The 27,532-nt window shown below is 45.2% G+C and overlaps 1 protein-coding gene across 1 annotated transcript; it reads left to right on the forward strand.

Annotated features, from left to right (window-relative positions):
• Window positions 1-27,532, forward strand: SPATA1 (spermatogenesis associated 1). Its single transcript, XM_066597858.1, has 12 exons — window positions 1-254; window positions 5,290-5,396; window positions 6,711-6,828; window positions 10,811-10,864; window positions 15,283-15,604; window positions 17,076-17,220; window positions 18,473-18,533; window positions 19,167-19,287; window positions 20,012-20,137; window positions 22,169-22,347; window positions 23,527-23,625; window positions 27,293-27,532. The coding sequence occupies exons 1-12, from the start codon at window positions 198-200 to the stop codon at window positions 27,395-27,397; spliced, it is 1,494 nt and encodes a 497-aa protein (XP_066453955.1). The 5' UTR covers window positions 1-197; the 3' UTR covers window positions 27,398-27,532.

Raw genomic sequence — 27,532 nt, forward strand, 5'->3', positions numbered from 1 at the left:
ACAAACAAAGAGTATCTTGTGTGATTCATTATGCGGAGATTACAGAGAGCTCCTGTATGCAGGGTGTGTCAGCCCAGCGCTCATATACAAGCACCCAGCACTCAGCAAGGTCCACGGGGATTGGAAGACCCACCACCAGACACATCCTAGTTACTTACTAGCAGGATGCAAGACTCGGCTTTGGGGTTTTACTCCTCATGGACAGCAATCAAGTTCGAACTGCAATGACTCAAACAAGGCCATCGACATCCGGGGTGAGAGCTCTTCTATACTTTAAGTAGCTTTGAGTAGTCTGGAAGTCCTATATCCATCTGGGGATTCCTGGTGGTGGTCTTGTAGAGTTTTGTATGAATGCATCTAGTTGTGATTTGGGAGCCTTGGGCCTCGAAAAAGGAAACCGGGCAATCAAAGCATTACGGGGTACGACTGATACTGCAGTTGGTATTGATTTAAATGAGTGCCTGCTATCCTCAAGAGTCACGATTCCTGCTGGATGTGATCCCAGGCTTCAGTTAAGGCCTCGGTCAGATGAGCGCTGTTTTAGCGCAGTATAGGCGCGTGAAAAGATTGCGTCTAAATAGAACCAAGAGAAGCGTTCACACAACGGAACTTTAGACGCACAAGAAGCTCGCACCAATCAAAGATAGGAGATGGACTGCAAACACGCATGTAAGGTCCTGCTGCCAGAAAAGATAGGGCCTGACCCATCTTTTTTTTTTAAAGGAGATGTCCCGCGCCGAAACGGGTTTTTTTTTTTTTTAACCCCCCCCCCGTTCGGCGCGAGACAACCCCGATGCAGGGGTTAAAAAAACCACCCGCACAGCGCTTACCTGAATCCCGGCGGTCCGGCGTCTTCATACTCACCTGCTGAAGATGGCCGCCGGGATCCTCTGTCTTCATGGACCGCAGGGCTTCTGTGCGGTCCATTGCCGATTCCAGCCTCCTGATTGGCTGGAATCGGCACGTGACGGGGCGGAGCTACACGGAGCTACACGGAGCCCCATAGAGAAGAGGAGAAGACCCGGACTGCGCAAGCGCGGCTAATTTGGCCATCGGAGGGCGAAAATTAGTCGGCACCATGGAGACGAGGACGCCAGCAACGGAGCAGGTAAGTATAAAACTTTTTATAACTTCTGTATGGCTCATAATTAATGCACAATGTACATTACAAAGTGCATTATTATGGCCATACAGAAGTGTATAGACCCACTTGCTGCCTCGGGACATCTCCTTTAAGTCGTTGTATTGAAAAGTAAGCAGTTGGCCAAAACATTAACAGTACATAGTCGTACATGGATATCACATATCGTCGCCATGTCTAGCGGATACAGTACAGCTCAGAGAGAAAGAAACGAGAAGGAAAAAGGAGTTAAAAATAAAAGTAGAAACCAAAATAAAAGTTATGTAAACATATAGAAGTGTGTATATTAATGGGACGAGCCAGTAGAAACGCAAGGTCATCGGGGTATTCTCATACGGAATGCTTTAGGTTCAAAAGAAGCTTTATGGAATTTTCCAGCTTACAATTTAACATAACCAAAATAAAGAAAATTGGTGCAAATACGGTTAAGAAAGGGCAGGGTTGTCGTGAGCATTATTCAAAGTAGTGAATTCAACCGTAGACAGTGGGTAGTACTGGGCGGGCGATGTCCAGGTCGAGCACCACATTCTGCCCGTAATACAGTCTCTCTGAGGGGTTGGCTCGACCCTCAGGGCTCACCAATCTTCAAGCGAACTCAGCCGGCAAGACCCTTACTGGAATGAGTCGGAAAATCTTTCAGGGCTGGGAAGGGTCAGACCAACCTGGTCCTCTAATTGCGCTATTAACGCCAAGTCCCGTTAGCAGCCGCCTCCCCAATCTCCCAGTAGGAACTCCCTCCCCCCCCCAATAGAGCCCACGGGTCCACACCTCCAATAATAAACCCGAGGATGGAGCCTATACATATAAACATATAAAAATCAACAAACGAATACACAGACCAGGGAGGGTCACATCCACGACCAGACACTAGGGGAAGGGTCAGACAAAGAGGAAACATGCGCCATACCCGGACCCCTCATCTTCAGGTCTGCCCCTGATCCCCATTCTCAGAGGGCGCCCAACTCCAGCCACTTTCCAAGCCCACCCAAGCACCTTAAAGCCGTCCAGGCCTGCCAAATGTGTCATACGGAATGTTTTGATCAAACGGCCAGTAATACAACCCAGCTCCCTTAACTCATCTTCATCATCTACTGATGACTGAAATCCTCTCTGCAGCACTGATATAGCTGGGGGAGCGGTCGCGGAGGGTACAGGGTGAGCGATCAATCGCACCATTGACCCCACACTTTATGGAATTTGTCCGGGCACTGGTGTGCCTTATAGACCAGGTTATTGAAGGGTATGATTGAGTTAGTGAGCTTTCTCCACATCGTCAGGAACAGGACCTCTCGGAGGACACTTCTATCGTGGTGCTGCCACTGCTCTTCATCGAGGATACCAGACAGATTTCTGGGGCAATGGGAACCGGGACGTTAGGAATTTCAGACAGCAAGTTTGTGATACCTGACCCATCTTTACTGCGTGCTTTCCATAGACTCCCATGAAAGCTGGAGAACACGCACTTTGCACCTCCGATCGTGTGAGCAGGCTACTTAAAATAGCTGGAATTCACCCGTTCACGCGATCTTTAGTGCAGTATTCCCGCAATCGTTTCACACACATATGCTGCGCTAAACCAGCGCTCATCTGGAGGAGGCCTAATAGCGAGAGCTGCCCTAATATGGAATATGAAAAAGTTCAAAAGGAGTCATAACTTTCTGTGTTCCAAGAGACAAGTTTTCTTATCTTGTGCCATTGGGTAAGAAATGTGGATATTTTTACTCAGTTTTATGGTTAATTATTGTATAATTTTGGTGATCTCACGGGGAGAAGCCGATTTCCTTTTTTTACATGAGAAACTGAATCAAGATAGTACAAAGATGAAATGTAAATACCCTTAAAGTGTGACTTAGGCCGGGCTCACATGGACATAAGCGCGTTTTCGGCTGAGCAAAGATGCCACAAAATGCACCTTCACCCACGTATTTCGCTCGCTCCTGCGTATATTTGCGTGCACCAGTGTACCATGTGTTTGTGCATACCAAAAATACGCACAAAATCAATGTATATGTGCAGTTTTCTACGTAAGTTGCGCACTTTTACACAAGCCCAAGGGGCTCTTGGAATGCGCAAATGTCCTCCATAAAGGTCATTTCACGTATTGTTTCCCACAATTGCACATTACATGAAAAAATACGCTCATTTGAATGAACCCATTGAAATCCATCGGTTCTATTCACTGCGTATTATGCACGGAATACCACGCGCAAATACAGTCATGTGAAGGAGCCCAAAAGTTTTGGCCATTGGGGGTCTGGCTGTTGAGACTCCCACCGAACACTAGAAGGAGCCAACCGAAGCCCTTGTCCAAGTGTTGTCACTGCTTGACAATTGAATACGGACTCAATAGAAAGCCTATGGGCCTGACTTCAGCTAGCGTGCCGTAACGGAGGGCTTCAGCTCGCTCCTTATAGAGTCAGCGGGGGTCTCATCAGCCGGTCCACAGCAAACAAAACTTTTAACTTTTGACAGCTCTGGTCAATTTTGAAAGAGCTAAACAGATGCTACACTGACTGTCTCTTTATTAGATGCCCCCAACCACTTTATTAGAGCCCCGGCCCTTTCACGATTGGCTCTTCCCTGTATGGACATTCTCCCCGTGACCCCGGAGTGCGACATAAAATCACGTGACAAGTTTCCCGTGGATCAGTTTAAGAATGAATCCTTATTAGATGGGAAAATCCAACGAGGCTGGTCATCGGTGCTAGACTAGCCGGGGTATCACTGCCAATCACGGGGGTTTTCTCATGTAACGGGGTGGAGAGTATACTGAGAATAGCACAATCAAGGAAAACATCCAGCGAAAGGGGATCCTGTGGAAGGAAACAACTAATCACTGAAAGGGGTCGGAGGAGGATGTCAGGAATCATTCCGACCAACAGACACTGCAGTCAGCTGAATACAATGCTGGTCCTCCAAGTAACGTATCTGAACACAATACTCGCCGTTCCTCCGCACGGATGGTCTATAACAGCAGACAGCCAGTTCCAGCGCCATTGTGTCTAAGAGAAACAGAAAGACGAAACTCCAGCGGGGAAAAATGCGCAAAACTTATATCACTGAGCAGCGGAGAAACATCTCCTGGTCAGATGGATCCAGATTTCTATTGTCAGAATTTGACACGAGCAGCATGAATCGCTGACCCCTTCCTGTCAGGATGCTGGAGGTGCAGTCATGGTTGAGGGAAGGATTTCCTGGCGTATCCTGGGTCCTCTGATTCCTGTGGATTGCCACCAAGACAAATTGCTGCAGTTATGAAGGCCAAAGGGAGTCCAAGGAACTGCTAGATGGGGGTTTGTACTAAAGTGTGATCCTGTACTAAAGTGTCCATTAAGTATATCGTTGTAGTAACTGTAATAAGTCGTATGTAAAAAGCAAAAAAAAATTAGGCTTATTGTACCCTGGTGGCCAATGTAATGAACTACACCAATTACAATAAGTCATATGTCAACAGACCAATGAGAAACCATCAAATTCCCTCTCTTTCTATAGGACGAGTCAAGATGATGGGGGCAAAATGGGAATGCTTTTTGTCTCTCCTGTAAAGTTTGATACATTTGACATACAACCTGTTGCAGTTACCATGACGATATGGCGCCTATTGCCACATCATCCAGTGATACCACACAAACGGCCTTGGCACACCCCTACTGAATATACCATACTTGCTACATGTTAACTGACTAAAGTACAATTTAGAAACTTTTTGATGACTCAGCTGCACCCCTAGTGGCCACTTGTTATTATCTTTACACACTGGAATATAGTTGTCCAGTTTCTGGGTAGCCAATACATTGGCACTGGTAGTAAAGTGCTTGATTCCTGGTGCATTCATCTTGTGGTGAACCAATGGTGTGAAGTCCAGTCACTGGTGAGGTAATAACTGGTGTCTGATGAATCAGAATCCTGGTGGCCCAGTTGGCCAGCAGGCTACAATCCTGTCTCTGGGACAGAGAGGGTATGCTGTTATTACTGACCCAACAGACAATTCTCCCATCTCTGGTGGTCCAATATTTTATTCTCCAGCTTGCGCTAGGCTTCAGGTTTTGACGTCCCTGGTGGTCTGGTGTTTGGATGGGGATGATGGTTGGGAAGCCTCACAGCTGTATGTTCCTGTCTATGTAATGTGTGATTGGCTGTAATTCCAGCTGATAGAACTACACGTCTATCTTGTGCCAGAAGATCTATGGAACCCCAAATTGAATAAAGTGCCCCTCGATGTGATCTGCAGATTTATTTCACTCGGATTCATCAGGTAAGAAAATGTGGGTCTCGCTCAAAGCGATGGTTACGGCCACAACATTATCACTATTTACATACTTAGTGAAATCTTAAAGACACAGACGCAGATCTTCATAAACTTATATTACACACCCCATCTGCAGGACTTATGTTCCGGCACGAGGACCCAATGGAGATGTGCTGATCAGTGCTTCTCTTCTGCGCTGTCAAGAACCGCTCTGGCAGGGAAAAGGCTCTGGGGCAGATTTACACCAGTCTGAACAAAGCCGTGCCCATCCAACAGCGACAAATGGGCTAATAGGCGCAAGCCTTTTAATACATGTGCTTCATCTGGCGGCATCTTTGTGCGCCGGATGGAAGCCTACACCAGCTAGGAGCTGGAGTAGGTTTTTGGTATAATCTACATCAGTTTCTGGGATATATTATAATAAAAGAGATGGGATATGTGTTGCCACACCCCCTAAAGCTGGCACCTCCCACGTAAGAAAAAGTGGTGGTGTACGGCATACAAGCCCCAAAAGTCACATCTTGACGTGTTCTCCGAGACTGCAACTTTTGAACACCTCTTTTTGCGCATGCCTAGTTGCCCATGACATACAGTGCCGCATACACCAATACACATACTTCTTAAAGTGACAGTTCATCATTGCAAGAATTCGGTTTTAAACTTTATAATGAACCTCAAAATAATATACAGGCTCAGTAAAGATTAAGCATATGTCTGCAGCAGCTAGATAATAAGATACAGACGTGTAGGGAAGACCATCTGCCCAAACAGATCCTTATACCATGATCAGCTGATGAAGTTGTGAACTGGAAAACATTTTTCCTGCAGTGGCCACTACAGGTCAAATGTGGTATTACATGGCACCCATTGAAATACATGGGCAAACCTGTTCTAAATTGTTTTGTTGAGTCCTCCCTCCAGAGTGGGAGCAACTCTGAAGCTGTTCTCCACTCTACGTAAAAGAGAAGGTCCCTTTTAGGGAACCCCTTCTGATGGCCATACCTTTTAAATAATGTGAAGCTGGATAGTATATCCAGTATGTTAATTGCCTTGTGTAACAAAACCCTAACTGTGATTGGGTGAAATATGCTTTACATATATTAGTCATGTGAACGGCCATATTGGAAATAAATCTTTGGTGTTCTTGCAGACAAAATTATAACGGTTGCAGGACGTCCTGAACATATCGCTGAGCTGTCATTGTCCCTCGTACCACCACTAGGGGGGACCGACTGTCGTATGCGATGGCCCCCAGACCATTAGCAGTGTAATGCCATTATAGCAGGAGCGTCTCCCTATAATTGCTGACTCTTTTTCTAGGGTGCCGCCTGACATAAAGCTGCGGACACTAAGAGAAAGCCTTGCTGAATACCTGGAAGAAGATACAGTCACAGACAAGTTTGTGTTCTTGAAGTGTGTTGGGAGCAGTCTGGCAGTGGTAATTTACTATATTGTAGCCCCAATTCCCAATGCACAGAAATGATATGTATTTTGTAAGTCAGATTTCATTTGCAGTGTACAGATTTTCTAGGTAACGCATGACAGGCCTTAGCAATGTGCAAACTGCATGATCACAGGGGGTACCAGCACTAGCTTGTAGGGGAGCACCAGGCGGATGTAGGCAAGGAAAATCCCCCCTTAGGTCCGCCCAGTCAGACAATTTTCTCCCTCTGTGTGGCAGCATCTTATGAATCCTCCTGTCTTCACCCTCTGATGTTCTGAGATGCCGCTGTCAGCCATCAGCATCCCAGCAACACAATCGCGTAGTTCTGCAACTGTATTTATGTTATAAGGCTAGTTCTGGGGATGTTTTTATGTTATAAGCTTGGTCCTGGCATTGTATATGTTATGATCTGGTGCTGTATATATGTACCGAGCTTAGTTCTAGCACCATGTGCTATGAGCTTTAGTTCTGGTACCATATTTATGTTATGATCTTGGTTCAGGGGCTGTATTTGTGTTCTAAGATTTATTCTGGTATTGTATAGGTTATAAGCTTTGTTCTGGTGTTGTATATATGTACTGAGCTTAGTTCTAGCACCATATGCTATGAGCTTTAGTTCTGGTACCGTATTTATGTTATGAACTTGGTTCAGGGGCTGTATTTGTGTTCTAAGATTTATTCTGGTATTGTATAGGTGAATAGCTTTGTTCTGGTGTTGTATATATGTACTGAGCTTAGTTCTAGCACCATGTGCTATGAGCTTTATAAAGTTCTGGTACCGTATTTATGTTATGATCTTGGTTCAGGGGCTGTATTTGTGTTCTAAGATTTATTCTGGTATTGTATAGGTTATAAGCTTTGTTCTGGTGTTGTATATATGTACTGAGCTTAGTTCTAGCACCATGTGCTATGAGCTTTATAAAGTTCTGGTACCGTATTTATGTTATGATCTTGGTTCAGGGGCTGTATTTGTGTTCTAAGATTTATTCTGGTATTGTATAGGTTATAAGCTTTGTTCTGGTGCTGCAGGTATGTACTAAGCTTGGTTTTGAGGCTGTTTTTATGGTATGAGCTTGGTCCTGGTATCATATTTATGTTGTGAGCTTGGTTCTGGGGCTGTATTCATGTACTAAACTTGGTTCTCATACAGTATTTATTTAGTGAGCTGTTCTGGTGTGGGTAGGCCACTATCTTGCTGCTTTCTGCATAAGCAGAATACAGACACATTGCCAATCAATGCAATATATATCGCTTTTTTTCTTATGATGGCTGGATGAGGCTAAAGATTTTTAATACAAGGTGCCATCTATCAGGCTCGCTATTATTTCAGTGCTGCTCATCACTCAGTGTAGTTCAGGGTTAAGATGGCTGCATACAGTAGGAGCAGAATGTTTGCAGTAGTCTGATTATTCGTCTTAGGTGGCTTTACATGCTACATTTACTTTGTGGAAGCCAGTTGGTGCATAAATGATCTGTAGTTCGCCTGCACTACCAACTCCAGCTGCTGAGTATGATCTGCCTCCTGAGCATTTTCCATTGACAGCAGTCCCAGGAATCAGCTGATTGGCACAGAGTCCCCAGCGATCATCCGTTAGTGACCTATCCTTAGGATAGCTCATCAATAGAAAAGTGCCTGAAGTCCTGGACAACCCCTGTAACCCCTTGAGTGGCGGGTTTCCTACCACCCTGTCGTGCCCACCAGGGCAGGTTTTTTAAAATGGTCTAATCATTGAATTTCAACTAATTTTGCAGTTGCGTCTCAAGAGCCATAACTTTTCCATTTTTCCATTGACATGGCCATATAAGGGCTTGTTTTTTGTGGGACAAGTTGTGATTTTTTAAACCGGGGGGAGGAAAAAAAGAAATGGGGAAAAAAGAAAAAAAGGGGCCATGTCATTAAGGGGTTAAATAATGCATTAACTTCCTTCTCTGGGTCATTATGACGCATGGATACCACATGTGTGATTGTATTTTTGATTTTTTACAAAGTAAAGGCAGACAAGTGTTTTTATTATTTTTTTAATAATTTTTTTCCTTTTTTTTTTGTCCCTTTAGGGGACTTCCACAGGGACCCATCAGGACCCCTGATCACATTCCGGGGGTCCGATGGTGACAGCCCTTTACATGCTGCAGTGACAGCCCTTTACATGCTGCAGTCACATAGACTGCAGCATGTAAAGGGTTAACACAGCAGAGATCGGAGGTTTTCTCTGATCTCTGCTGTAAGAGCAGGTACCTAGCTGTCCTCTGGCAGCCAAGCACCAGCTCTCCCTGCCACAGAGACCATCGGCTTGCTTCTGACAAGCCGATGGTCTCTATGGCAACCTGTAAACAAAGCAGGAGACTTAGAAGCAGGAGATTGCCGGCAGATCGGCAATATCTTCTGCTGGTTTTCCAAAGCCCTTGCTTTGTTCTCTGTGGGTCTGTGCAGGCAGAGCACACTGTCACAGCTTGTGGCATTGTGCTCTGCAGCTCCCATAGTGATACATAGCCCGGAAATCTTCCGGGCTATGTCGCTATGAGCAGTGGAGCTCGTCCCGGAAAATTTCCTGACGTGCCACTCAAGGGGTTAAAGCCAGCCTGACAATCAGCTGATCCAAGCACTTATTTTACAATAACCACTGAAGGGAGAATCTAGCATTACTTGCCAGCCATTCCAATAGTGTGATAGGTCCACTAGAACAGGATGAACTCTCCACTCAGGCTGATAGAGGGGGTCCTGAGCGAGGGCTTCCCTTTCTATGTCATCCATATAGCCTAAAAGGGCATCTGGGCACTGGTTTTCTTAAAGGGGGTATTCTGGGCTTTTATCCTCTGAATAGGTCCTCAGTAGTTGATGGATGGGGGCCGCTGCTTGTGATCCTATCAGTTGATCATCCAGCTCGCTGTCACTGCAGCTGGCCGAATGTCGTTATCAGTGGTCAGAGGAAGTAGGGGGAGCGCCAGCTTCACTCCCAATGGAAGAGCCGTGCTGCTTCCTGCACCTTTCATGGTCAGAACGTCACGTCCTATCCTGAGCAGGAAGTGTAGGAGCAGCGCGGTGCTCCCATTGATTTCAATGGAAGTGGTTCCGACGCTCCCACTACTTGTGCTGACCATTGATGATGACGTCTGGCCTGCTGCAGTGACGGTGGCCTGGGGATCCCTGTCCATCAACTGCTGTTGACCTATCCAGGGTTAGGTCATCACGTAAAGCCTGGAATACCCCTTCAATGCTAATATTTGCTAACATTTGCCTGATCACCAGCCCATGTAAAGTGGCCTTAAACCACCAAGGCGCCATATTAAGCCCTTCTATTTACTTACTCTTGACCCCTCTTTATGAATGCTGAGGAAATAACAATACATGCGTAAATCTGCATTGTCCATCCCGTGCAGGTAGTAAATAACCTCCTTTCTGAGTACCTGACAGATGCATTATGATAACCGTGTATCAAGTTGTGTTCCATTTTCTTGTTTCATCGAGCGATTATTGATCCTGGCAACGTGACTTCATTGTTTTGTGGTCAAATATTTGCACAGTTTCCCGGAGATGTGGTTTCACAAGTCTTACACAACTCTTCTTGGCGTTGACTTCTCCGTTGACATCTATGTAGCAAAGCAGAAGGACATTGGATTCTCTGTACATATCAATGATTGGAGTCTCAGAGACGTTCTGAGATCTACATTGTATTCCTTTATAAAGTGAGATGAATGAATAGCGTCTTACTCAGAGGGCATATAACAACCAGCCTCATTAACCAGGCAGCTAGGCCAGAAAATGTGGCCTCGTTACCCGTAGCGTCCAATCACAGGACTGCTTCATCTAAGAACAAATAAAAAAACTAAACCTGAGCTCAGATTGGCCGCTGCGGGCGGAAAGACTGGTAAAATGAATCAGACCTGACCCTTTCATGTAATCCCCATATCTTGTACACAAGTTATGCTTCATCTTCAACACTCTACATCTACTCATACTGTATATTTTCACTTACAGGTAAAGTCAAGGCAAGAGTATGAATTAAAGCTAAAGTCATTTGCTCCACCTTATGTAAGTAGATCTCGTCTATCACCATTTAGGACACTGCAGAATCTTTGGCTACATAAGCGAGGTGCAGTCCCAATGTAAAGGGCTTTTTGCTGGTTAGATGACCCAGAAAGGGATCGGCATTGTCCGTCTGACATGGATAGGCCTGGGTGGGGCCAGAGGGCAGCATTCCCGTAGTACATAGTTAGGGCTGCAGACTCGGCAACATCTGCCCACTTCGGGGCAGGTTCTACTGTCTGAGTGGCCAGGATCTCATACGGGCAAAATACTGAGGCCCCCGATTACTGGACTTCAGGTCCTGCTCACCGTCATCCTGGCAGTAGAAGAACTTTGTCCACAGCACCACATCTTTTTCTTCAGAACTCTTTATTAGCCAAATAGTTTGTTTAGACCTACAGTTGTGTATGTGAGTGGGTGCTGACGAGTCCGGCAGTTTTGGTGCCCGGTTATAAATTTCCACTTGCGGGGTCGTTCTCTTACTCTACTTGCTATCTCCGTCTCCCGCTCTCTAATCAATACTCAGTTCTTTGCAGCAGAGTCCTTCTCCATTAGCACACAGGTCCTTCTTCCTCATGGTCTCTCCATGTCCCACTTCGTTTAACTACTGAATCATTAAGATGGCGCCCGGCCACCTTCCAGTTCTGGCCCTCCAATTTTAAAGAGAAACACTCCCCAAACTCTACAAGTTAACTTTTAGTCTTCCCACTGAGACAGCTTGACGTTTCTGGAGTTTACTGTGCTCTCCATCCTTTAACTTGATGAGTTAAAGGCTATGGACAACTTTTAGGAATGGGTGGTGGTGGGGTGGGATGGGGGTGTCAATTAAATGGATGTATTGTGAGCTGACAATCATTTTTGCAATAGGGTTTCATTATAAGGTTAGCAGTGTTTGTCTTCTGCAGCCTCTACATATCACTGTATATCATAGTGTGTCAGTAGACGATGAGTCTTGACTCGGAATTGCCTTCTTCTCTACACAAGATGATCATCACTCTCAGAAAACGCACTTGATAACCGTAACTTTCTTTAGAGTAGATATAAAAAAGTCTACACACCCCTGGTAAAATGCCATGTTCTTGTGATGTTAAAAAATCCGATAAAGATGAATCATTCTAGATTTATTTCCAACTTACTTATTTATTACAAACTGAAATCTTTAAAGGGGTTGTCTCGTGAAAGCAAGTGGGGGTATACACTTCTGTATGGCCATATTAATGCACTTTGTAATATACATCGTGCATTAAATATGAGCCTTACAGAAGTTATTCACTTACCTTCCCTGCGCTGGCGTCCCCGTCTCCATGGCTCCGTCTAACTTCCAGCCAATCAGGAGGCTGGAATTGGCACACGTGATGGGGCGGAGCTACGTGATGACACATAGAAGGGGGCGGAGCCAGAACGCCACTCGTGCCAGACCGAGCCGAAGGCAGAAGACCCTTCTGCGCAAGTGCGTCTAATCGGGCGATTAGACGCTGAAGTTAGATGGAGCCATGGAGACGGGGACGCCAGCAACAGAACAGGTAAGTGAATAACTTCTGTATGGCTCATATTTAATGCACGATGTATATTACAAAGTGCATTAATATGGCCATACAGAAGTGCTTAACCCCACTTGCTTTCGCGAGACAACCCCTTTAAGGGTGGAAAAATAATTTTAAAAAATGTACCTAATTTGGTTGTGTAAATATACACACCCTAAAACTAATGCTTTGTTGATGTAGCCTTTGACTTTATGACAGAATTCAGTCTTTTTGGGTAGGTATTAGAGATGAGCAAGCATACTCGCTAAGGGCAATTGCTCGAGCGAGCATTGCCCTTAGCGAGTACCTGCCCGCTCGAGAGAAAAGGTTCGGGTGCCGACGCGGGTGACAGGTGAGTTGCGGCAGTGAGCAGGGGGAGTGGGGGGAGAGAGGGAGAGAGAGATCTCCCTTCCGTTCCTCCCCGCTCTTCCTCGGCCGCCCCCTGCCCGCCGCCGGCAGCCAAACTTTTTCTCTCGAGTGGGCAGGTACTCGCTAAGGGCAATGCTCACTTGAGCAATTGCCCTTAGCGAGTATGCTCGCTCATCACTAGTGGGTATCTATCAGCCTGGCGCTTGCTGACTTGGCAATCTTTACCGGCTCCTCCTTAAAAAAGTGCCCCCAATCTGTCAGATTGTAGGGGCTTCTTGTGCGTAGTGCCCTCTTCAGGTCACCCACAGATCTTCAATGGGATTCCGGTCTGGGCTCTGGCTGGGCCAGTCCAAAGCTGTGATCTTCTGATGAAGCCATTCTTTTGTTGATTTGGAAGGCTGCTTTGTGTCGTTGTCACGCTGAAAGGTGAATTTAGTCCCTCCACCTTGACTACAGCCCCAGTTCCAGCTGCAGAACAGCCCCAGACATAATGCTGCCCCCACCATCTTCACTGCGGGGCTGGTGGTCTTCTGTTGATGCGCAGTCTTAGCTTTATGCCAAACATAACTTTAGGAATTATGGTCAAAAGCCGAACTTTGTCTCATCAGACCATAACACGTTATCCCACAGATTTTGGCAGACTTGATGTAGATTTTGGCAAAACATAGCCGGGCTTGAAATGTTCTTCTCTGTTAGAAAAGTCTTTCGTCTTGCCCCCCAACCCCACCAGCCCAGACATATGAAGAATACAGGAGATAGTTATCACATGCACTTCACAGCCAGTACTTGCCAGAAACTTCTGCAGCTCCTTTAATGTTGCTGTCAGCCTCTTGACCTCCTGGACCAATTTTCTTCTGGTCTTTTGATGGATTTTTGAGAAACGTCCACTTCTTGGTAATTTAATCCACATATTGATGACTGTCTTCACTGAGTTTCATGCCATATGTAATGCCTTGGAAATATATTGGTCCTCTTCTCCTGATCACTTTCAACAATCAGATCCCTTTGATGTGTCGTAAGCTCTCTAGAGGCCATGGCTTTTGCTGAAAATGTCCAAAAATTTCTGCTAAAACAGCTGAACATTATTAGGGGTAAATCAGAATCGCTTTAAATAATGGAAGCGGACTACTGGCTACTATTTGACAATGTGATTGGCTAATTCTGAACACAACAACATCCCCAAATAGAAGGTGCAACCACATTATTTTTACCATATCAAAAACATTGCATTTTAGGAGGGGTGTGTAGACTTTTTTTATATCCACTGTATATCTGGCACCTGGCAGTTTTAGTCCATCACTGTAAAGGTTTACAACACTACACAAGCTGGTTCAAAAATAAACCCTGGCCATATGGCCACTAACTACACATCATACTTTGTCCTAATTCACAGACCTAGTGCCATCACATTACATATCATGAGTAAGTCCATTATCCACTCTTGGGCTTCAGTATAGGTGTCTCTACTTTACTCTGGCACACCCTCTCCTTTTACCAAAGCCTTACAGGTTCTCATGATTAACTAGTAGCAGCACCCTCTCTCTGCTGGGCCAATATTTACAGAGTCCTTTAGTGGCTCCTTCTGATACTGTTTGCTGCTCACGTTTGCAAAGAGTTTTATGTCCCCGAATCCCCCTTAAATGTATTTCTATTACATACATCGTAAGATACATCACACTGAAAGGTTCTGTAGGTCTAAACTTTGATGGTATATTACTGAAATATACTATTATAATGCAGGATCGGTACAAGTCTGACCACTGCTACCCCTACCGATTACTAGAGCAGTAGCCCCTAAGTAGTTTTACCCAAAACAGCACCACTCTTATCTATGAGTTGTGTCTGGTATTGCAGCTATGCCCCATTCACTTGAATTGGTGCTGAGTTTAAATAGCAGCACTGTGTCAACTGAAAATGTTTAGGCTTACTCAAACCCAACGCAACATCACTGAGGCCCAATGTACACCAAGTGCTGATGTCAAATGGTGATACAGGACCAGAGTAAAATCTTAACTTTATGTGTATAGTTAAAGGATCATCAGCTGATGGATCGGGATCCAAGTGGTGGACACTAGAGATGAGCGAACGTGTTCGGCTCCGCCCCTTTTCGCCCGGACACCGAACTTCGCGAGGAATTCCGTGTTCGGGCGAAAAAAGTTCGGGGGTCGCCGTGGCAGCGCGGGGGGTTGCGGCGGGGAGTGGGGGGGAGAGGGAGAGAGAGAGGGCTCCCCCCTGTTCCCCGCTGCTGCCGCCCGCGCCGCCGCGCCTCTCCCCGCCCCCCGGCGCCCCCCGAACACTTACGCGCGAACACGGAAGTCCTCGGAAAAGCCGGTGTTCGGGTGCGTAAGTGTTCGTTAAGAACACGTTCGCTCATCTCTAGTGGACACCTGTCTGTCAACTACTGATGACCTATCCAGAGGACGTCATTAGTGAAAAAATGGGCAGACTACCCATTTAACTAAATATTATATAAGATCCTTCATGCTTGATTGACCAGAATGGAGGATGGCAAATGTTCCCCATGTTTTGCAGGCATCCGAACCAGAATTGTATCTGCTTCCCAGGGGCAGTAATGGAGGAAGTATCTACGGATCCGCAGTCACACCAGATCAGCATCAGTTTCAGGTCGAGAGTCCAGCCTCTGAGCAGTCTGAAGTACCAGCCGATGCTCTGATTCAGGAAAGGACCCCTGTTCAACCCACCAATGAGAACAATACAACCGTCGCCCAACCAGTCCAGCATGGAAGCAGAAGCTACATATGGCATAAGAAGAGACAAGATATAGTGCCAGTTACAAGCCAGATGCAATATCAGGTTCAGATTGAGAGCAGCAGGATCTTACCTCTGGTGAACGGTACTTCATCCACACAGCAGATAGTCTAAGACCTGCAACAAATGTATCTATGTGTATCCTTGCTGAGACAAGTAAGCATGGGAGGTGGAAGGACAGGAAAAAAACAAATTTCTTTTTCCTCCCCTTTTGAAACTGCATATTCTCTCTCTCTGTCGGGTGCAGCAAGATGAGGAAGATGTCCCTTTAATAACATTTCATGCAAAGTGTTTTGTATTATATATATTAATATCATATATTGTTAATTGATCCCCTTCCCACCCTAGGCTGTAAATATACATCCTGGGTGGGAACCAGTTCCTGCAAATGGGCATACATGTGCGCTCTACAGATGGCACGGGCTCTGACGCTGATCCCGCATCATCCATAGCAGGAGCCGCTTGTGACTGACAGCCGGCTTCTGCTGCAATTGAGAACACCGCCCCCCACTGTTAACTCCTTACATGTTGCAATCAATGTTGATGGCGGCATATAAAGGGTTGACAGAGGAAGGCTGCTCCTGCTATGATGTCATCAGCCATGGTACACAATGACGTGTCGGTCTGCCATGGCCTGTGATCGCTATCAATTGCAATAATGTATTGCTGTACAGAAGTAAAGCAATATATTATCAATGTGATCATAGAATCGAGGTTCAAGACAAAAAAATGGTGAAAAAACACGTAAAAAATAGAAGGAAAAACACCATTTTTGGTATCGTCACATCCGTACCGAGCATACAGTGAATTAATAACACTTTTTAGCCTGCATGCAAATGCTATTAAAAAAAGCAAAAAGCTGAGCCAAAATGGTTTTTTTTTATCACTTTGTCTCCCAAAAATGCAGCAATAAAAGTTATTTTAAAAAAGCCACATGTACCCCAAAATGGTACCACTAAAATCTACAGCTCCTCGTGCAAAAACAAGCCCTCACAGAGCTCTGGTTATGAAAAAAAAAACGTAATGGGACTTTGATTGTAGGCGCAAACAGAGTTGGTCAGGTAACCCCCCCCCTTCCCCCCACACCCAACCTTCAGTCCTGAGACAAATTTTTTCCTAGGACCAAAGGATTGCTTTAAAGTAAACTTTAAAAAAAAAAACTTTTGACATGTCATGAGTTTTGATCGGCGGTGGCCTGTGTGCTGAGACCCCCAACAGTGCCTAAAGCAAACTGGCTTAAGTACTCACCCTAGTGCTCATCGGCTGTCACTATGAGCCGTATACAGACTCCATAGACTTTCCCTGGAGTCCGAGCAGTGACAGACAGATAAATGGGTAGAGTGCTCAGACGAGCTCTTCTGTCTGTCCGTCTTGCCTGCACCTCCACCAATCAAAACTTCTCATATGTCAACAATTTTTAACAGTCTCCACTGACCGGACAGTCACTTTAAAGGGTCACAAAACCTAAGTGGTGCGGCCATCTTTGTTTGTCTAGAATCGGAGGGTTCGCAAACTTTCATGACAACCATTAAACATTTATTTTGTATTTTCTCTAGGAAACCCCTTCAATTTCCCCAGCGAAGGGTCAAAAGTCATCAGTTCTGAGGATACCAAGAAGTTGTCAGGAAGGAACCCGACTGGTGACTCTGGGATCGAAGATTCTCTCCTGGGTGTAGAGACTGAATTTCCTCAACGGAAACGGTATAAAGACAAAAGATCAGCACTCTTAATAATCACAGAAAGCTGTTAAAGAGCCCGGCTCACACGAGTGTGTTGGAATTGCGTATTACCTGTATACTACATGATATATCGCGGCAATTCATATACACTGATTTTTGCTGTTACGTTCACACTGGTGTTTTATCATTACATGTAGGATGAGCGTAAAAAAAGAGCGCAGCATGTTCTATTTTACCTCGGATTATGTGCGATAAAGCCCTATTACATTGCGTATGTGCAGCGTTTATACGCAACGTCATTAGTGACCCAGAGGGAAATTGCCACAAAGAAAATGAAACCATTAAGCCTGTGCATGACGGTGTGCGTAAGATATACTGTCAGACGCAGATGAAAATTGCAGCAATACGCGGGTCCATACCACGGTACAACATTGCGTTATATACACAGCGATTTACCACACGCTCATGTGAGACTGCCCTGAGAAATTGACTAGTTTCAAACAGCATAACCCCAAGTAGATCTAAGCGGGTCAGGACTGGGATCACATGACCATCGAAAGAGAAAAAGAGGCCGGGAGCTTCAGATAGAAAGGAACAACTAACTAAGGTAACACCAGCGCACTTATACACTGTATGGGCAAAAGTATGTGGACTCTGCAGAAAATCAGCAAATATGCAAATACTGGGTTTGCAGCATGGTATGCTAGGAACAGCAAGCTAAAAAGAGAACGATGAGCCTTATCAGTGCCGTGCACTAAGTTCTCAACAGGATACCACTGATACTATTGTTTCAGCTGGTATCCTGCTCGGAGAACACAGCCGGAGTATGAAGAAGACAGCGCTCCAGCTGTGTTCTGCATACCCCGTTCAGCTGTATACCAGCTGTGCGCTCCATGAACACAACAGCAGTATGCAGAAGACAGCGCTGCAGCTTAATCACATTGTACACAACATTTGTAGACAATTCATTGTCCTCTCATTGATACTAAGGTATGCATTGATACTACAGCATGCGTCTCTCATTGGTTGATACTACAGCATGCGTCTCTCATGGGTTGATACTACAGCATGTGTCTCCCATTGGTTGATACTTACAGTATGTGTCTCTCATTGGTTGATACTACAGCATGCGTCTCTCATGGGTTGATACTACAGCATGTGTCTCCCATTGGTTGATACTTACAGCATGTGTCTCTCATTGGTTGATACCACAGTATATGTCTCCTTATTGGTTGATACTATAGTATGCGTCTCTCTTTGGTATTACTTTGCAGACAAGAAAAACTTGCTAAAGAAAATCCCTCAACCAGGAAGTCAAGGGATAAGAACAATCAGGTAATAAGAATAACAGTCTGTTTATACCCAGGACTATAATGGTAACAAGAGGGCATCCTCTACATCTAGAGGAAAGCAGGTTTCATCACCAACACAGAAGGGGGTTCTTTACTGTAAGAGCAGTGAGACTGTGGAACTCTCTGCCTGAGGAAGTGGTGATGGCAAAATCCACAGAGGCGTTTAAGAGGGACTTGATGTCTTTCTAGAGCGCTATGATATTACAGGGTTTAGACATTAAATAACCAGCGTGTTGTTGTTCCAGGCCTTGGAGTCAGGTAGGAACCAAGACCCCGAACAACAATCAAATGTTGATCCAGGGATTATCCTGACTGCCATTATTTTTGCCCCCAAATGGGCTAAATTGGCTTCTGCCTCATTGTTTGTTTTTTTTGCCTTCCTCTGGATCAACAAAGAGGGGTGGAAACAGGCTGAACGAGATGGACATTGCCTTCTTTCAGTCTACCATACTCAGTTACGGTGGGAGGAGCTGGTTGATTCCAGTTCCATGTATAATGAATAATGCCACAATCACATTTCACTACTTTTTGTCCCGTGCGTGTACTTTGCATCGCTGACATACGTGTATCACCTGTACTCGGCACATGTTCCACCTCTCATCATGTGTTTTTACAGTTTGGTGATCCTTATTTTAGACATCTAGCGGGGCCGGCGCACTACCTGCCTCCCCCGTCTCCACCGCTGCTACCAGATTTCCCAACTGTTGAATCTCCAAAAGCCGAGCTTCCTCCACACAGTAAGTAGCGATGATGATGATGATAGAATTGGCTGTGGGAAGTCCGCAGCATCTTACAGAACTAGCAGCGTGGATTAGTATTCAAGAAGTCCCATCTACAGGCTGCAGTGAAATCCTCAACGGTAAGTGGACCTGCGCTGTGGAATGTAAATCCTCAGCATCTCAATTTATGTTGCAGGTTTTCAGCGCAGATTTCACCCGTTTAAAGGAGGAGGTGAAATCTGTGGTGAATCCACTGGAAAATTGGGTCTTCTCTTAGTGGATTTAAGCAGATCCAACACATTTACACATAGACCATTAATTTAGACCATTAATTTAGACCATTAATTTAGAAAATCTGGACTACCCCTTTAAGCCTTTCTACGCCCTGGGTGGGATTCATTTCCCGTGAATAGGTGTACACTTCTGTCCTATGAATGGCGTGGGCTCAGAAGCTGAGGCCTCCATCTGCATCGGGAGCTGTCTGTGACTGACAGACAGATTCCTGCTGCAACAGCGGGGATCGGTGAGAACACCGATCCCTGCCGCTAAAATTGACTGTGGCATGTAATCCGCTGATTGTGCCATGTAAAGGGCTGTGATCTCTAAGATTAACGATAACGCATTGCATTATTGCCCGTGTGAACGAGGCCTTATACGCATCGCCAGGGAGTCCTGTTAGGAATCTATTGTTAACCCTGTTGGACCTTCAGTCATTCAGACTTATTTCCTGTTATGTTTTTAGATGAAACCGTTCTGGAACGGTTGAATGTTGTAAAAGCGGAACGGATCCAGCTGGAGAAATCCCGCGAAGAGTTAATAAAGCGGATAAAATCCGTGCTGGAGCAGCACAAACTCAGACGCCAGCAAGGTATCTGTCCGCACGGGATACACAGGTGGTGCTTGTGAACCCGCAGCCTGACTACAATGGATGTAGTCTGACATTATGGCTACGGTCAGGGTGCTTTTACGCTCAGTGATTTATCGTTCTCGCCAGTGATAACAGTTCACGCGTGCAGCCCGTTCATACAGGCAGATAAATCGCTCACTCAGAAACCAGTGTGTGAGAACGACCGAACGATCGGTATATGAACGATGAGCGAAGAAGTTGGCATCCATCGGCGGCGTTTACGCTGAATGCATTGTTGTTCAAAAGCATTTTTTACGATAATCATTCCTTGTAAAAACACGTCTCACTGCAAATCGACACCCTGCAACATGATCACTTGGTACTGCTACTGTATTTATGCTATGAGATTGGTTCTGGTACTGTATTTATGTTATGAGATTGGTTCTGGTGCTGTATTTATGTTATGAACTTGGTTCTGGTGCTGTATTTATGCTATGAGATTGGTTCTGGTACTGTATTTATGTTATGAGATTGGTTCTGGTGCTGTATTTATGTTATGAACTTGGTTCTGGTGCTGTATTTATGCTATGAGATTGGTTCTGGTGCTGTATTTATGTTATGAGATTGGTTCTGGTGCTGTATTTATGTTATGAACTTGGTTCTGGTGCTGTATTTATGTTATGAGCTTGTATCTGTTACAGTATTTAGTCACTGAACAGCGGGTATGCTGCTATCTTGACGCTACATGCATAAGCAGAATATAGGCAGAACACCTATCAGTGCTATATATATATATGTAGTGTTTTCTTATGACGGAGTGGGGTACCAATAAAAAATTCTGCACAGGATGCCAATCAGCTGAAGGCGGGCACTGGCTGTGATTGACGGTTGCACTAACGTCTGGGATAACAGAAAACCCCGACCCCAGTTGTATGGACCTTTTAACACAGTGATCTGTACTGAAGTTGGCTCCATTTGTCCTGTGCTAAGTAGCCCTAATATTGCAAACATCGGGGTTGATGGTTTAAAACTGACAGTCCTGGACCCTAAACAGCTCCCCGGCCCCCTTAGTAACGCTCCTGCCGATGCCTGTGAACTTTACATTGTATTTGTCTAGTGCCTATGTGTTGTCAGTGTCTTCTATGTTGAATGAATATGATGTGTATTGCATAGCTGCAGCACTGAATAGGTTACCTGTCTGGTATGTGAGATGTCTGGAAAATGTATCTTGTTTGTCATGTGATCGTGCTTTGCATATATGTTTCTGCAAAGTGTTTTGGAAGGAGTTCCAGTCTGGGCTTGCAAGAGAGAAGGAAGGAGAGGTTGGAGTTCTGCATGTGAGCCACACAGACACCATCTGCAATACACATACAATGTCACTAAGGAATAAAACATTTAGACTAATTACACACTAATTTAGCACCTTTATTTATTTTAATAAATAAAATCAAACAGTGAAACATTTACAATTTTTCTAATCTGTTTTTTTATTCTGTGCAGGCAGCCATCTTGCTTGAGCTGCAGTTTACAGCGTTTAGCAAGATACTTTACAGCAGCCTCATGGGCCATAGCCACAATGGACAGGTGGGGACCCATTGACTTCTGTGGGCATCCTCTGTGATCTGTGCACAGAGGGGAGGAGGTGACCTATAGCCTTCACATGTTGACTTTTATGAGAGTGTTGTGAGCATGCTCTGTGGGAGGGAAGGGGGTGAGCTGTGATATCAGCTATTGTGAATGGTGGATCCTCTGTTATTTACCTGTGAGGATAATGAAATGACTGCTGAAGTTTTCTTTACAAAACAAGTGTTGGGCTATTATTAGGCCGAGTGGTCAATGTGAGAACTGCAGGATTTTAGGATTTTTTAAAATATAGATCGTGACATTAAAAATAAAAAAAATCACCAAAAAGTCTTTCCAAAAATGTTTCATATAAAAACCTGATTTCTGCAAGATATTATTTACACATCCCTTTAAATTCCGCATATCCAGAGGATTACCCAGCTGGATCTCTTGCATCACTAACACAAAGTATTATTTATTGTCTTAAAGCCAGAGATTCTTGGAAAAAGAAGTATTTTGAAACAAAGAAAGTGACGTCGGCGTTAGAAGAGAGACTGAGCAAGCAGAAAAGTGAGGTGGACGCTTATTACCAGCGGCTTCTGACGCAGCTGGCCGCTCGAGACAGCAGAAAGCGAGCCAAGCATCCAACACTGGCCGCCAACTCAAAGGTATCACAGGGCAGAGACCCTCCATGTACCCCACAGGAAAACATCGCCCCCTAGATGCTCGTCAGAGACTCTTACTGTAGGAACAGGGCGTATTTACATGGGCGAGTGCCATATTGGTCCCGGAAAGTCTGACCGACATCGCACTCGTAAACCTGCTATTTTTTTGTGATTGCGATACACTTTACGAGAAAAACACATGGCGCTGCTGTACGCGCTATATCCACACAAGCGATTACAAAAAAAATGCATGTTGCTCCAATACTAATAGAAAAAATGCATCGCATTTGCATGCAAAAGTTATTTTCTCGTGCGAGTTGCGTCCGTATTACAATCAGGCGGAGCGCTTATGGGAAACTAGTTTGTGTAAATACACCCTCATATAGTAATTAGTTCTACTTCTTCATGACGTGATCATACCGTCAGACTTTACCCATATGGTGTGCCAAGTCTTGGCCCAGACCCCCTTTTCCGCTGCCAACCCCTCAGCCACCACTAGAGGGAACCTACTGCACTCTTTATACAGTGAAGTCAATAGGAGTTCGGTATGCATTAACTCTTAAAGCCCCTTCCACACGGGGCAACTGTTGGGTATTCAGTGCAATGATCGCCCCTGTGCTTATACACAGGAGCGATCATCACTCAATGACCGGGGGTGGAGCGGGCTGGAGATCGTTCAGGTCCGCCCAGCCGCCTCCATTCACGTTAAACAGGCCGTTGCTCATAGATTAATGATGGCCAGTTTACCCAGGCCGATGCAGCGGCAAAGCAACAATGATTTTTAGGTCTGCATGAAAGATCCTTTGCACGCGTTCACACGGTACAATTATTGTGCAAACTGCCTAATCTAACGATCAATTTGCATGATAATCGCTCTGAGTAAAAGGAGCTTAAGCTCCCTCTAGTGGTGGCTGCGGGCAGAGAGAATGCCAGCTTTTAAAAGGTCTATGCAGAGGGTTTGGAGCTCTGACCTCTATAATGATATATAAGGAAATTAATCAGAGGATTTTGGACATAAAATGACATCTTGATAAATAGCGGACATTCACTTTAAGGCTGGGACCCCAAGGTGGCGGCCAGCAGTGCGAGATTACGCAAGGAGTTCTTGCAGGGGCTGTTGACTAGTTTCTCCCCATAGGATGCTTCAGTTTCTCACATTTTCGTATTCTTCTGTCTGTACAGAATTCTTTAATAATAACAATCACCACAAAACAGCAGGAACTGGACCAGCTGAAGCGCAGGGTGGACAACGCCAGGATCAAGCTGGTCATCGAAATCAAGGTAACATGTTGCTTGCTAACACTTGTCTCCCAATATGGCTGAAACAATGATGGTGTCTGGGTACGATCCCAGCCGCGGCGGCTAGGAGACAAAACTCAGTCCGTTCTAAAGCATCTATCCCATAACAACACCTTGGATCACCAGGGCTGGATTTAGTCCCATAAGGTGGGCAGACCATCTATCTGCCCGAAGTGATGGTGGCAGGGCTGGCGCCGGGTGTCTATGGAGCCTGCAGTGGACCCTGCGTATACAGGCATATTTACCCAGTTCTCCATAGGCAATCCCAGCAACCCCGCTGATCGGCTGATTGAATAGACCAAGATGCTCCAAGAAGTGTCACATCCTCTATATTGTTTTCCAGCTACCAACTCCATACTTTTCATAGTCCCTGTGCTTAATATTGTGTAAATGGAAGAAAGTTGCAATGTGTTGTAATACCAGGTACAACCACCACAAGAAGTATGGCGCTATGCCTGGTGTAAAAAAACAGGACGCAGCCCTCACAGGAGCACTGCGGCCTACTTAATTAGCTGATCACTAGGGACACAGAGTCTGATCCCCACCAATCTGATATTGATGGCCTATCCTAATGGTGGATTCAGATGAGCGTGTTTATGTGCGCACAAAACCACGTGTCTATTGGAAACATTGGTTCCCTATGGTGTGTTCACATGTTCGTGTTTTACAGGCGTGCAAACACGTGCACCTCTAAAAGATAGAACATGTGTGCACCACAAGATCGTGGTGCGTGTAAATATTCCCCACAGGGATTCCCCTTGTCACTAAACACTGTGATAGCACCTACACTGTGACAAGGGGACTCCCAGCGGGGAGTAAATGATCCCCTGCCACAACCGTCACAAAAACTATATTATTAACCCCCAGACTCTGGGCCGCTCCACTAGTACATCCACCCCTCCCCCCGTCACAATGTGAGAAAAGTTGCAAAAAGCAGCGTGTAGCATCTTACACTAATACCCATGCTGATGCAGAGCGTACAGCAGGTAGGCAGAGAAGCCGATGCTTGTCCAGGAGATGCTTGTCCAGGATCGGAGCGGCTTTAACCCCTTAGGCTCATGTCCACTAGAGAAATGCAATCCCTGCCGATTGCTGCAGCAGATTCCACACGGATTTGCTTTAAATGGTATTTTTTCTTGCATGCGGATATCCCCACCTATAGATAGCAATGTGGCCGATCCGCACTAAAATAGAGCGTGCTGCTGGGTTTTTTTCCGCGTGTGAAAAACGCAAATCGATTAAAATGCCATCTGCAGGTGCAAAACTCCATTTAATTGACTGCAGACACCAATGATATTCCTACGGGCAAAATGTCACCCGCAGAATCCGCAATTCGATTTTGCCAGTGGACACAAGGCCTTATGGCCCGGCTGCTTTGCACCTAAAGGACCAGACACATTTTAGGGATTTTACTGCCCTCTTATTTCCTTCAGCTTCATTTTGCTGTATTTTTTTTCCCGTGAACTATAGGACTGTATTTGTACATCTTTCTTCGCAGATTTTTTTTTGTTTTTACGTTTTATTGGGCCTAAAAAAATGATTTTTTTAAAACGTTTATAGTAGTTTTTAATTTTTTTTAATTAGTAAATTAACGCTACAATAAAGTATGGGAGTGGCCTCCTTATTTAGTTTCAGACGTCTTGATATAGAATATGTATAGTTTTGACATGCAGGACACATGCGGCGTCAGCTTTGGGTTAGTTTCCTTTTTATGTATATATTTTTATTTTATTCTGTAATTTATTAAAAACCCATTTTCATAATTTTTTTTTTAACATCCGTGTCCCCCGTGATGATGTCATATACGACCTCTTGGGGTCATGCTCATGGCCTTTTTCTTTTTTTTACTTGACACTTTTTTCCTGTAGCTGGGGCATCCATCCGAGCCCAAGTTATGGGGTAAATTATCCCCCTGTTGTGACGATAGTCACTAGCAGAGCTGATCAGGGTCTGCTAGGAGCCTAAAGCTCTGATGTAACAGGGGACTGGTGATCGCCAGCTCGTGTAGTGGAAGTTATACTCTATATATTTCGATTGTGGCGTTTTTACTTTCCTTTACGGTTGCAGTGGGTTTTAGTGCACCCCATCATTGTGATGGGTGATGAGGTGCGCTAAAAGTGGAAAAATAGAGCAGACCGCTGCAGTGAAAAACTGATGTGTGAGAGTGGCCTTACTGTAGCATCTCCTCCCCCTAACGACAGCTGACTAACTTCTAGGATCAACAATGTTTTAAGCACAATAAGAAAATGATACCAGCAAACATTATTATTAAGAATGAAGATCAAGGATCAGTCCTGAAGAAAAGACAAAATACACAATGTCACACACAGTTTGTATTTTACGAATTACCACTTCCCTTGGTGCGAATCAATAATACAATTTAGATTAATTCTAGTAACCGTCCCTGCGGTTTAAGACTCAACTCTTGTTAAGGTCACCAGCTCAGTCCACTCTCCTGTACTTGAGCCCAGCTGTTAGATTTGGACATTCACTCTCCTTTCTAAAATGCTTGGCTGCAGCAGGCCTGCTGTCTAACAGTTGGTCCCTAGCGGTGTGCACACCTGTTTGCTCGAGGCTGGCCCCACTTACGGCTGCGTTGCATGAGAACCCTCACTACCATCAGCCCAGGCTTCTCTGTGGTTGGGCTGAGGTAGTGGCTTGGCTGTCTTCTCCCTTCAGGCTCCAGGCACATCAGGTCTCTTCATTCAGTCCCTCTCACACTACCGTTTCTCCTCTCTGGCAGTTCCTCTGCAGATCATTCCACCTTGTCATTCAGCTCTTCAGCAGGCCCTTAGTCAGCATTTCCTGCACACAGACAGTTGCTGCGCTAACAGCAGCACCTCACTTTGCATCACAGTACTTTGACTTTTTTGAGATGCTACACCGCTCTGAAAAAGCCTTAGCCCTTGCAGGGTGGCTGAGAAACTTTGGGCTCTTTCCAGGGGTTGGGGGGCTTAACATGGATGGGGCGGAGCTTAACACAGGAAGGTCCACCGAGTCTTCTTTTCCCTCTCCCTCTGCCCAACCGCGTCACAGGAAAGGCTTAATCCCAGGAACCTGTCGGGCTCCCCATCTCTTGTCTCTGGCAAGGAGCTGGGCTTAACCCTGCCAACAGAGCCACTTGTAAGAGCAGTTGTAAGACGCTATATAAGGGAGGAACGAGACAGCACTCTGCCGTCGTACAGTTACACAAAGCCTTGAGGATCTGCAGCTTTGGTGCGGTTCACATTACATTTTTGTAATCCTTCAAATGTATACAGTTTAATTCAAAAAATGTATTTAAAAGTAATGTTGAATGTACCAACAGGCTGTAAATGGTTAAACGTAGTTCAAGTGCAAACCTGTGTCAAGGCTCGACCTCACTTACGGTTATATAAAAACATGAAAAAAAAAAAAAAAAATGTTATATATATATATATATATATATACACACACATACACATATGCACACACACATGAAACCGTCTGGACAAAAACACGGATGTACATATAACATACAGTGTACATTAGTGTAGACGTTAGACATGTTATATAATGTAGACCGCCGCTCCTGTACGTGCAGCCAGCGCCCTAGATATTCTGTACGTGCAGCCAGCGCCCTAGATATTCTGCATCCTGTGAAATCAATGCCTTCCATGTTGTATTTCAGATGCGTAAACAGGCGTCGTCCGATCTGAACGTGCTGAAGGCTGAATTCGCTCAGAAGAAAGCACAGGCGGAGCTGTCCAGTCCACGACCGTTGTACGCTGTATGACGCCCGTCCATGCCCAGTAACCCCGCACAGACTCTCAGACATTGGCTCAATAGCTTTGCCACACATATTTATTACTTTCTTTTGCACTCAGCAGTTCTCTGGACGAATCTACACATTTATACAAATAAAACGTAT

The sequence above is a fragment of the Eleutherodactylus coqui genome, chromosome 3, assembly GCF_035609145.1.
Source record: "Eleutherodactylus coqui strain aEleCoq1 chromosome 3, aEleCoq1.hap1, whole genome shotgun sequence".
Lineage (NCBI taxonomy): Eukaryota > Metazoa > Chordata > Amphibia > Anura > Eleutherodactylidae > Eleutherodactylus > Eleutherodactylus coqui.

Excerpts from the sequence above, each read along its gene's own strand:
- SPATA1 (XM_066597858.1), top strand. The coding sequence starts at position 198 with ATGGACAGCAATCAAGTTCGAACTGCAATGACTCAAACAAGGCCATCG. Across the intron at positions 10,865-15,282 it reads AGTCATTTGCTCCACCTTAT|GCATCCGAACCAGAATTGTA; the intron begins GTAAGTAGATCT and ends CATGTTTTGCAG. Across the intron at positions 23,626-27,292 it reads AGCTGGTCATCGAAATCAAG|ATGCGTAAACAGGCGTCGTC; the intron begins GTAACATGTTGC and ends GTTGTATTTCAG.